Genomic DNA, 12,054 nt, shown 5'->3' with positions numbered 1-12,054 from the left:
CATCAAGTCCAACTGTTAACCTAGCACTGCCAACACTACCACTAAACCATGTCCCTATGCACCACATCTACATGTCTTTTAAATACCTCGGGGGATGGTGACTCAATTACTTCCCAGGGAAGTCTGTTCCAATGCTTCACACTGCTAGCTCATATTTGGCCACCTATTGACAAATACTCCCAGGTCCTTTTCCTCCGGACAGCTTTCCAGCCACTCTTCCACCAGCCTGTAGCGTTGTGTGGGGTTGTTGAGCCCCGAGTGCAGGACCCAACACTCAGGCTTGTTGAACCTCATACAGTTGGCCTCAGACCAGTGATCCAGCCTGTCTGGATTCCTCTGTAGAGCCTTACTGCCCTCAAGCAGATCAATACTCCTAACCAACACTCCCACCCGTCATCTGCAAACTTACTGAGGATGCACTTGATCCCCTCGTTCAGATCAAATAGAGCTCCTGGGTGCATAGGTGTGTAAAGGCTCCAAGTGTGTCAGGTCATGGCCATTAAAGGCTTGTTAGTGCACACAGGGCTTTGTCACACATTTAGAAACAAAGGAGATGGTACTGAATAGATGGCAACAGCTTGGCTTTGTCACCCATTTAGGAACAAAGGAGATGGCACTGGAGACATGGCAACAGCTTGGGTCTGAGGTCCATCAGGAGGCAGGCCTGAAGACAGGCACACCTAGAGTGTACCTCAGGCAGGAACCAAAGGACTAAGGCTCAGAAGTGGGCTTCTGTTGTGGGCAACAGTCTTGACTGGGGGAGTTTCACCTAATTTCTTGCTGATTACCAAAAAAAAAAATAATAATAATCAATGCAACAAGCTATGAAATTGACATTTAAACATTTCTCCGCTCTTCTCCACAGTCAACTTCAGTTTATCACCTTTCCTTCCTTGCTTCCTAGGTTTTATCTTCCTTGTTGCACTCTCTTCAGTGAAGCAATGCAAGATGTTGGGGTCAGTATATAATCTTTTCTGTCTGCCAGTAGTTGCTGGTTACTTGTTTATTCTTCTCTAATGTGCTCCATGGGATACAGTTCTTCAGGGGCGTCCCTACCCCAGTGTCAGTCACTTGCAGGCTGCTGTCCCTCCAAGGTGTCACTGGCCTAACATATGTTGCCCATGGCCACAGTGCCTCAGAGGCTTGTCCTCTGTCATGGAGCACCTCCTCCCAGGAGCGTCTCTACCTGTGCTCCCAGCATCTCCTTCCACGTGTCTCTTCTGTTTTGTTTCTCCAAAATCATCTCTCACATTTCTCCTCACGTGTCCCCTTTTTCTGACTCTCCAGTCTTCCTTTTTTGTGTCTCCTCACATATCTCCTGTCACTAGCAGCTACCACCTTTTCTTAACTATGTTTGAGCAGAGGTGCCATATACTTTTCTGACTGGCTGAAGATTGGGCGCACAGGGAGTTGTTTTCATGAGTTACAGAGCCACCTGCAACTGGCTGTGACTGGCCCAGGGCAGTCCATGGCTTCCTCTCACAGAGATCACCCCTAGTACAGGGTGTGTACTTCACAGTCTACATTCCCCTCACTTGGAAGAAGCATTTAAACTGCACCTCTTGATTGTGCTTCTTGCCCAAGCTACTTTGCATGTCTGTGCCTGGCCATGAACCTCACTGAGCTGGACTTTGTAATGCACTACTGCAAGAGTTCCTTTTGGGTACCAGTAATAAAGACACTCAGACTTCATAAGGTATTGATTAAAATACCTTTAGCTAACATTGAAATACTTCTAGCTAATGCTTTTAGCTAAGACAAGGAAAAAAAGGAGATAGCACAGATAACTTCACATCCCTTCAGATTCTGGAACTCTAAACTTTGTAGCATTGGAGGAACCTTTAGTCAGGGCACAGCACATTTCGCAGATCCCATCCACAGAAAGGTTCACTGGCATTGTGGTCTTTACAGGTTTTTTTTTAGGATGTTCTTAGAAGTAAGCAACACTGTTGATCATTTCTACTGCTGAGCAAGAATGTATTTTTTATGGACACATGCTGTTTCACTTCATGATGAAGACAAATGTATGCCAGTGGCATCATCACCAGGTGCCAGTCCGAGGACCTCTACAGGTCCTCCATTACAATTAGCAGGCTAAAAGTTTATCCTGCAGCTACATGATACTTTCAGCAAAGTACATGCCTGGAGGACAGGCAATGAGGGCAGCATAACACAGCATAGCATAGCACAGGCCTGTGCTTGATCAGGTCAACTTTTATGTGAGCCTCTAACTCTTCAGCATACAACACTTCAGGTTAGGACCGCTACAGACCCTGACCCATGGTCTTAATCTTCTGGCTTGATATTTGACCTACCTCACCATTACAGACTTGATTAGGAATCCCTGACTTGTGGCTGTAGTCTTGCTATGCTTTCTCAAGTATCTTTTGGGAGCCCAGAAAAGCTTTCTCACTTGAGTCCAAGATGTTCTCTGAGTGCCCTTCCTCTGGTGACTATGACTAGAGCATACTGCCTGCAAAGCCTTGTGACTTCACCTGTGGATTTGGTTTGCTTACAAGAATATAGTGAAATGTGCAGAGACGTGGAATGTTCGCGGATGGTCTCCAAATGATTTTGTGATGGTCCCTGCTCCAAATGATGTGAGAAGGAAAGGTACACTCAGTCCACAGAGCGCTTCTCATGAGACATTACAAAGAGTGTGATTGCACCTGGCTATTTTCATTCCATATAGTACTGCATATCTAAAACAACACAACATGGAGAGAAAATGGGGTGTAGTGGCACTTACTGTGCCAGCTCCTTTACAGAATATCCTGCTGGCCCAGACCAGCAAAGCACAGGTACAGTTCTGGGCCCAGACATTGATACGGTGGATAGATTTCTTTCATCTTTTCTGAATCTGTATTACCTCTTGTTTTAGCCTTGAGAGAGAGAGGAAGTTTTCTCCTTCATAAACTCTCTCTTCTGTATTATTCTACTCTGACGCTCACAGGCTTGTCATCTTAAAATGCGTCTGGACTTTCATCAAATAACACCTCTGACTTCCCCCGAGAAAATCACTTGGTTCCAAGCACAGTTCCACTGATCAACATTTTCAATATATAGACCAGAATTACCCACTTGCACGAAAATTAAAATAAGAACAAAATTGGAATCTATATTAAGCACCCAAACCTAGTTTTCAACAGATGTCTATCTTTCAGAAGTCTGATAAGCATTACTTTTTATCCCTAATGATACCTAAGGGGCTATTTTTAAAACAACAGTTAAATGCTTCTGTTTCACAGTGAGGGTATTAGGTAGACCCTGTGTCTTTAAAATCTCTCTTGCGTGTAGTTTTAGGAAGACACTTATCATTTCTGTCATGATTTTCTTTTCCAGGACAATATTTTATGAGTCCTGCTTTTTTTGTTTGGTTGGTTTTTGTTTGGAGTTATAGCAAAAATGTGTTGTCTGCAGTTATACAGGAAGAAAAACATAATGTACACATTAAAACTTACGAATTCATATCTCTTGAAATACCTTTTCGTTTGTTTGTTTGTTTGTTTTCCTTTAATATTTGTGTTAACCATAGCTAATCCTTTATGACTGTCTTGGGAAGACCAATAATTATAGTTCTCCCATAGACTTTGTAGTGGGTATAAAAATGTGTTTTCCTGTTACTTTTCTCATGTTTTTTTTAAGTTGTATCTTGTAGGCATCACCTTGATGTATTTATTGAGACCCTTAGAGAATTTCTGTAAAAACTATGCAGAAATAAAATGGCAAATTCAAAGAATTTAGTTACTTGATGTGCTATCTGGAGAGAAGCTCAAAGTAAGACTAGGAGCTGTAGGGTTTACCTTGCTTAAGCTCAAAATTAGAAAAGAAAAAAAAAGTCTTTAAATATTCAGTGACCTCATATATGGGTATATTCTGATTTTGAATATAGGATATAAATACCACTCTAAACCACTTCCGTCAATATTCATTACCCACTATAACACATTTTTCAAGTTGTGTGGTGCAGTAACCCAAAATAGGTAATGACATGCTTAGTTTGCAAAGCTTTTATTAGAATAAATAGAAAGACAATGCACGTACATTCAAAAAATCAATGATATGTCACTGAAATGAAAAAGGGCAATAATATCAATCAAGAAGATGTTGTGGTTGGAGATTATTTAAGAAGAAATGGTAGACTGTCTGTATGCTCCCTCAGAAAAAGAGGCATGGCCTTATAGTATGTGCAGCACAAAGAAGCCCAAATGCTGGAAGAAGAATGATCTGCTGAAGTTCAGAATTTCATCTGAAAGTTGTCCAGGCATCAATTCAAGGATGGTTGCCCAGCAAGTTCAACAGGAAGGACAAGGATTATACTGCAAGCAGTGTTTATTTCACAAAGCTCCTATAGAGAAACCAGATCTCAATAGCAATGGCAGGATTTCTCACAAAAAGGCAAAACACTGGCCCTGTTTCCCACGTTAGTCAAGGACATTGGGAAATCTTCCTAAGCTACCTGCTGAAATTTTCATTCGGCTCTGGATGTAAGTCCTGAATCCAAGCTGATCAGAAATACCTGCACATAAAGATCTGAAAATTCACATGCTTCTTCAAGAATATCTCCCTAGATATTAAAGGCTTTCCACTTTGATAAAATATTGAGATGAAATTATGCTACACTACTACAGTAAAAGGGTTCAAATTCTGAGGGAGGGGAAGGCATGTGTTATTTCCAACTCTTTCTCTTGTTAGGGGGAACAATATCTACCAAAGTAGACAATGCTGTTGGTTGGGTTGTGTTTGATCAAGAAGAGGAATGGGTGGTCAGCCCTAAACTCTTCAAACTCAGAGGAATCCTTGATGTCTCCCATCACCCCTGTTGAGCCTGCCACCTCTGTGCCCTCTTCATTGACTACCATGTATGACCCATGCACAGCCTGAGACATCTTCAGGCTCTCTGCAGAAGAGATACCAGACAGATTGGCTGAAGGGCTGAATAGGTCGGTCATTCCCAAGGCCACTAAGACAGACGTGAGGTTATATTTCTCCTCCATCTTCATGCGGGGGAGGTACACTCTCACTCTCCTCTCTTCCATCATAGTAGAACTGGTCCACTGTGTGAGTTTTTCAAAGCTGATTGTGTTCTCAATCTGCAAAGAAAGGCAAGAAGTGAAATGCCTAAGGTAAGAGTATGATGGACATTACAGCTGTGTTAATACCATTTGTTATTATTTTTTTTTTCATTTATTTTGTGTACAAAATAGAACTGACAATCTTAAATGTATTTGTTTGTCTTGTATGCTTCCTCCTGACTATTGGCTAAATGACATCTGTCTTGATGAAGTTTTCCAAAACTGTCATCTGAAAATTTCTCAGTTAAGTTCAAATGTTTTTGTGTAAAAGCAGTTCTTGAAAACATTAAATCAGATATATGACCATTTGCAGACTTATGCAGCTAACCTTTCAGTGAGACAAGATCTTTTATAATATCCCTCATATTTACAAAAATCCAATTCTAAATCTAATTCTTTCACTGCTTTGTGAAAAATCTATTAATGATTATTAACAGGACAATTGGTCCCTATGACTTGTTAACAGAGTTTGAGCTCTACTTTATCACTGGGAATTGAAATCTCTCTCAAATATATATATATATTTAAAAAAAATAATCCTTCTAGCATACTTATCTCTGGTACCTGATGACACTGCATATCCCAACATCCCCTTCTGCAGGGCTACAGCAGCACTGCACTCTGTTTTACCAGATTGAGTCCCAGGCCCCTGCTGGCACCTGGGCAGCTGGTGTGCTCCCCTCATGGTGTAAGAGGACAGCAAAGCTCTGATGGCAGCCAGGTGCCACCGCACTGACAACTCCTGTGCTTCCCCTGCCAGGGCCGTACCTGCTCCAGGCCAGAAACCTCATCAGGCAACAGCACCAACATGCTCAGCTCTCCGCTGGCGTATGGAAGCTCCAGGATCTTCATTTTCTCCGCAGCCACCGTGGCCACCTTAAACGTGCTGTTCTGAATCATCATTTGCACAGGCTTGCTGTCTTGCTGCAAAACAGAAGCACGAGATGATGTGAGCAGGGAGCAATTTTTCCTTTAATTGGGTGTATGTGCAAGCCTTCAAAGGAAGTGGGCTCGATCCTCAGGCTGTGTCTCCATTTCCTCTCTTGCCTGCTGGTGTGCTCTAGTCAGCTGCAGCTCTTGCCCATGCTCTGTGGCCTTGCCCCACGCGCTGCCAGCGAGGGCCCCAGATGAATCACCCGGCCGATGGCCGCAGCACGTGGGGCCTGTGGCACCCAGCCTGCTGGCCGTGCGAGCTGACAGCTGACCTGGCCACAAGCTGTGCCTGTGCCCCTACCTTTGTCATGCTGAAGGGCAGTTCCTGAGTGTCTTCTTCCTTAAAGGCTCTCTTCCACGTGCCTTTGAAGTAAATGGCATTAATGAGGACCAGCGCAGTATTGCGATCAACGGAGCTTGATACCAGGAAGTCTTGGATGCGTCCTGTAGGAAGGAAGCAAGGCAGAGAGTGCTGAGACACACCTCCTCTGGTTTTCATGGGTGCCTGCAATGAAGGGCATGGTGAGCTCTGTGGGATTTTGCTTTCATAGCAGCAATCAACCTGGTGTTGCTTGATCTGCTTTTTCTCATGAGGAGAGGAAGACAAGGGTCTAGATTATGGCAGCTAAGGGCAAATATTTTTACTCATTACCATTTGTCTCTTTTTCCACCCAGGAATTAATGAGCTGTCTTGCTTCTTCTGTAGCTGTTTTGAAGTCAACTTCTTCCAGCCCTGCCTTATAGAATTCGTTTGCACATTTTAAGTATTCCTGTAAGCAGAAGAATTGCGTTTGTCAGATTGTTAAGTACTTTAAAGTATATGAATGTGAAATGCAAAATTACGAAATGAAGCAGAATTGTTGGTTAAAAGAAAAGTGAACTTCTATCACACGCTTGAACATGTCAATCAGCTGTCTTGCTGTAACTGAATCTTGAAGCTGGACAAGAAAGGCTACTTTACATATTTAGACTTGGTACTTTTTTCTTCAGATAGGTTTCTAAGTTCGGATTTTGAAATATTTTCCTCATTTTACCATTACACTTCCAGTTTAGCAAACATTATTAAGGACAGATGGTATTTGTTTCTTTCTCTTCGTGCCCACTTCTTCTTTTGAATTCTGTGTCTGTACATTCCTATTTTTGATTTCAAAACTATAGTTTTCTTTCACTGGGAATATTTTATATCTGGCTTTGAAAAAAAAATGAGAAAAATATTTTTGACAATTTTGGTCCTTGTTCTTTCACGTCATATATTCCAGATTCCTCCCTAGAAGGCTGCATTTTTCATTAAAAGGCATTTTTATTGAATAAACAGCAATGTGGATTACTCCCTGTAGCTATTGCAGCATGGGCACATTATGCCATTATACCATTGCCTGGCCTCCCCCTAAAAGCCGCAGAAAGGTTTGGACTGTTCCTGGGGCCAGAACCAATTCCCCTCATGGCTAACAGCAACCTGTTCATCAACAGCCAGCAGACTACTGTCAGTGGTGCTTCCCTAGGGGGGATCTCGCTGACGCCAGGTCATACCACAACTCACCGGAAGAACTGGGTATGTTTTGTCAAGGTAGAGTCTGTCAGCGATCTTGAGTACATATGTAGCATTTGGCATGGCAATGCCTGAGAGAAGATCCTTGAATGAATCGTGGATGTGTTCAGAGGGGCCACACTGAGGGGATGACATGTAAACAAGACAATACGTCACGTTAGTTTCCTAGCTAGAAAATCAGACCCTGAAGGACAGTCCCCACCAGTAGTAACAGTCAGGCCACAGTGGAATCCCTGCCCCAGACCTGGAGCTGTCCCCTTTGCGTCAGCAGCTGCCGTGATGGTGGTGCACTGAACTGACAAATACGCCTTTCTCAAGGTAAGTCTCCTGAAACACGCTTTTTGCAGGAGTGCAGTCGTTTCCCTGTCACTGAGTCTTCTGGGCTGTTCCTGCCCACCATCCCCTTAACCTGCTTTGGAGACTCGCCACTGCAGTCTGCCTGCCGTACGCTGGCTCCAGGTGCTGAGCCCCTTCCACATGCTGTCCCCCAGCAGTGCTTGCAGGCGTGCACATGCTTCCCTGCCCAGGAAGGTATCCTGGTGCCCAAAGCATCCTTCCCCATCCTGTCACTTGTTCTGGTGCAACATGTGCAACCTGCCTTCTTGCCCTGGCTTTAAACATGAGTTACATGTGTAATGAGTTACATCCCTCCACAGACCTGCTTGGTTTGAGAGAATTTCCATCATTTTTGATGGTCTGAAACTGCAGATGCAGAATAGTTGTAGTTCCGTCTGGAGGAGAAAAAAGGGGGAGAAAGGGAGGTAAGCTATTTCCTTACCTGGGAGTCAGTGGTGCCTCCCATTCCTGTGATGTTATCAAAGTGAAGAACCTGCAGGAGAAAATGTCAGTGGGAGAAATGACAAGTATGACCAAAAATGTTACGCATATAAAATTTACATGTGATGTTTGAGGTGGGCCTGTTGGCTCAGAAAACAAAAACAGAAACAGACAAAAAAAAATGCTGACTGAGAACATAGATGAACTGAAAAGTTACAAGTGATCTTGCAACTGGTTTATACCTCAAGTAGCCTTCTGAGAAATTGTGAATATCACCCTTTTCTTAAGTGACAATTTTTTTCAGTGAACATCTAGAAATTAACTCAGTTGCATATTATTTCTCATATTATTTCTCATTTTATTTCTCATTTCATATTATATATATATTTTATATATAATATTCTTTCTCTTCCTTTCTTCCAGGGATTTATCTTTCTTACACCAAACCAAACGAAACCAACCAACCAACCAAAAAACAACAACAACTACAAAAAAACACATTATCTGGAAGATGTCAGAATTTAGAAAAAAATAATATAGTAAAATTTCCTGACTGGTGATCCATTTAGTTACTGTCCTTGATATTTATTTTTTCTTAGTTGAAACTAATTGCCACCTATAGTGAAAATACACACACACACACACACACACACATCTTTTAGAATGTTCTCCAGCTTTAAATAATCTCCAATCTCCATTTTGTGACTAGCTTATTTCTGGTGCATTAAAACATGTGAGAACCTCATCAGTGAACAATATATTTCAGTGATGTTACTTAGAAGGATCGACAAGCAGAAGCAGAGGCCACTTTACACCCCAAGTAAGTAACTTACCTTCTCCATCTGAGATTCAGTGTTACCTCTTGCTCCCAGGTAGACCATGGCCAGAGCTGAAATGATGCTCAGGGGAGAATAGCAGATGTTCTCGTTGGCATGGTGGACTTTCAGCTCCCTGAATACATCAAAACAGAATTCTGCGCTTGCTGCACTGATGGAGCCCATTGTGAAATCGGTGTTGTCTAAAGCAAACAGAAAGAGTCTGACTTACTACATTGAAATATAATATTAATTGCAATGCAAGAAAGTCAGTGCACTTGAACCCTTGTACATGGTGCTCAACTTTTTTAAGTAAACAGAATACAGTGGTGTGTATTTAAAAGGCAGGTGTGCGATCAAAATGCTGGATAGCTACCAGTTATGTGTAGGCTGGTGATTCTTTTGTTTGAAACTTGAGTTCTCCTCTGTCCATGTATACTATATTGTTGAAAATATTACAAAGTCTATCAGTTAACTTGTAAGAAGCTCACTGACAATCTTTTCTTATTTTGTAGGGAAAAAATGACACAGAGCTTTGTTCTCAGATTCTTCATTCATGTGAGACTCCAAACCAGGTTCTTCACTACAGTTTTTAATATCACTTTTAAAATCAATGGGTTCTAACACCAGCCACTTCATCAGGTCTCAAAAGTTAGCCTCATTACTTTTTTTTTTTTCTTCTTTTTTTTTTTTTTTAATAGGATAGTGGAGACAGCAAATAATTTACCAAATTCATCCATTTTATGGCAAATGTGTGTAACTAATATACATTCCATTCCTTGTTGATTTAATTATATCTCACTATTTTTAATTTTTTCTTTAATTTTTATTGTCATCTTTTTTTTATGAAAGCCACCTTTTAATTAAAAAGGGCTTGTTTAGTCTGTGTTTAACTTGCAGATAGTTCACATCTTCAGTGTTTAAACATTTTCTCTGCCTTTTTTCTGACACTATTATAAAATTGTCCCTGCAACAGCAACACTGTAAAGCCTAATGCAGCAGTAGGGTGTTTATTACCATTTATATCTTTCCATAAGTTGTCACAAGCAGAGAGAACCTTTTAGGGTGGAATTTCTCCATGTGCAGGGGAAATCCAGGGTACTCTGCCAAATGTATCACTGTCCATGTGGAATCAGAATATTCATGTGACACTCATCCCTTAATTTGGGATAATTTGAACAACAGCACATCCAGCTGTTCCCCTGGATGCATATTCCATTTCACTCAACCACTTGTGTAGGTGATGTAAGGCAGACTTTTGGATTATTTACTAGTTCCACAGGGTATTATATTTTAGGCTTTAAGCTCCGTTTATGGTCTTGTTGAAGAAATATATTCTTGAAGCAAACAATAGAGCTTTTTTAGTTTCAGAAAATATAAAATTTAAAGACGACACAGAGCTGCAGTGTGCTGTTGCCACCCTGAACAAGCTGCATTCCTTAACTTCATTCAGAGAACATGTTCATTAATCCCTGCAACTGAGCTCTGATTCCATCTTCTTGAATTCAAACATATTCAATATTGCATATAAATTCTAAATTAGAAAGGGATAGAGGAAAAAGGAAGAAAGTCTGTTTTAACATAGCACCAGCTTTTCAATGTAAAAGTGTTAGGAAACAAAGCTTTACTTCATACAAACAAATACTTTGACTTTATGCATATCAGACTGTGAAACAGTACAGTAATGCAGCACGAGGCGAGATGAGTTTTTTGCAGAAGCCGTCCTTTAATATGTTTCTTCAACTGATCTAGAAGATCACAAACATGAAGCTCTATCAATCTTTTTCTAAGTTATAAGGTCATTTTTAAAAATTGCAGGTTATAACGTAAATCATAATTGAAGGAAATGCTTACCTTATCAGCTTCACCTGTGATGGTAAAAGTACAGCTTCTCAGCTGCACTTGGGAGAGACTTGCTGAACTTCTTGAATTATATCCTGTGTAATTTCATGACACGCCCCATGCTGCCCATTCTGTGTTTGCCAAATCAAGTGATGGATGGAGCTCAATGTCAGGCACACAGTTTTACTGAGAGTATGTCCATTATTGTAATAATAATCCGTAAATGAAAGCCTTAAATCTCCAGAATTAAAGATTCATTTAATAGCATGTATCACCTTTCAGAAAATGGTGGAGCATATTGAAAAGACTGAAGCAAAAGTAATGATAAAAGCTGTTCATTGAAATTTAAATACTAAGTATGATTAGGTTACAGAAGCAAATAGTATGGCATAGCTAGTGAAAACAAAGCAAAAACAAAAACAAAACAAACAAACAAAAAGTGTGAAATTAAATCATACACAATGTCTCTAAAGAATTCTGAGTTACTTTCCTTATCTTTCCTCTGTAAGGAGTACTGGCAGGCAAGATCCCTCTCAGTCACCATTCTGTGAACATAAAAAAAAAAAAAAAGCAGCTCATGCAGGACTGCTTGCTGTGGTATGCCCACACTACACTTACTGCAACTTTTCTCTCTTCTGGGGTTGGCTGGACAGATTATCACTATCATTAGTCTTCCTTCCCTTAAAGGTCACAGACATGGCATTTCACAGAGCCAAGTTTCATCCTAGAGCAGTCTAGCTCAGGGAACTTACACAGAGATATACTCTGTGCAGATTGTCAGTGGAACAAAACTATAAGTGTATTGTATGAATGTAAATTAATTTTGAAAGCAGTATTCAGAGCATCTGCATTGGGAAGATTTACAGAGCTGAAGAAGTATGTGTTGTGGCAAGAGGGGTTGATCAGGGAAGAGTCTTTTGTTGCTTTTTAAATTCAGACATTAGGATATTCAGACCCCAGTCAGATGCTGCAAGAAAAGAATTTGAACTCACTGCTAAAATTTCAAAGGGTGATTTAAGATGAGTTGTTCTTTTCCTTCTCCACAGGTCACAGCACCAGATGC

General features: G+C 41.0%; 1 protein-coding gene across 1 annotated transcript in view; it reads right to left on the bottom strand.

Annotated features, from left to right (window-relative positions):
* Positions 1–3,592: 3,592 nt before the first annotated feature.
* The window catches only part of LOC308190708 (serpin B12-like), a 36,496-nt gene continuing 28,034 nt past the window's right edge, over positions 3,593–12,054 (bottom strand). The window contains exons 13-19 of the mRNA XM_080582362.1: positions 9,168–9,352; positions 8,336–8,386; positions 7,549–7,677; positions 6,661–6,778; positions 6,310–6,452; positions 5,844–5,999; positions 3,593–5,093 (exon numbers count right to left, since the gene is read on the bottom strand). Coding sequence (XP_080438488.1) covers positions 4,692–5,093; positions 5,844–5,999; positions 6,310–6,452; positions 6,661–6,778; positions 7,549–7,677; positions 8,336–8,386; positions 9,168–9,352 — 1,184 coding nt within the window. The 3' untranslated portion in view covers positions 3,593–4,691. The remainder of the gene's footprint in view (positions 5,094–5,843; positions 6,000–6,309; positions 6,453–6,660; positions 6,779–7,548; positions 7,678–8,335; positions 8,387–9,167; positions 9,353–12,054) is intronic.

The sequence above is a fragment of the Anser brachyrhynchus genome (genome assembly GCF_964034855.1).
Source record: "Anser brachyrhynchus genome assembly, chromosome: 2".
NCBI classification, from domain to species: domain Eukaryota; kingdom Metazoa; phylum Chordata; class Aves; order Anseriformes; family Anatidae; genus Anser; species Anser brachyrhynchus.
The sequence above is the reverse complement of the archived record's forward strand: the minus strand, read 5'-3'. Positions and strand labels throughout refer to the sequence as shown.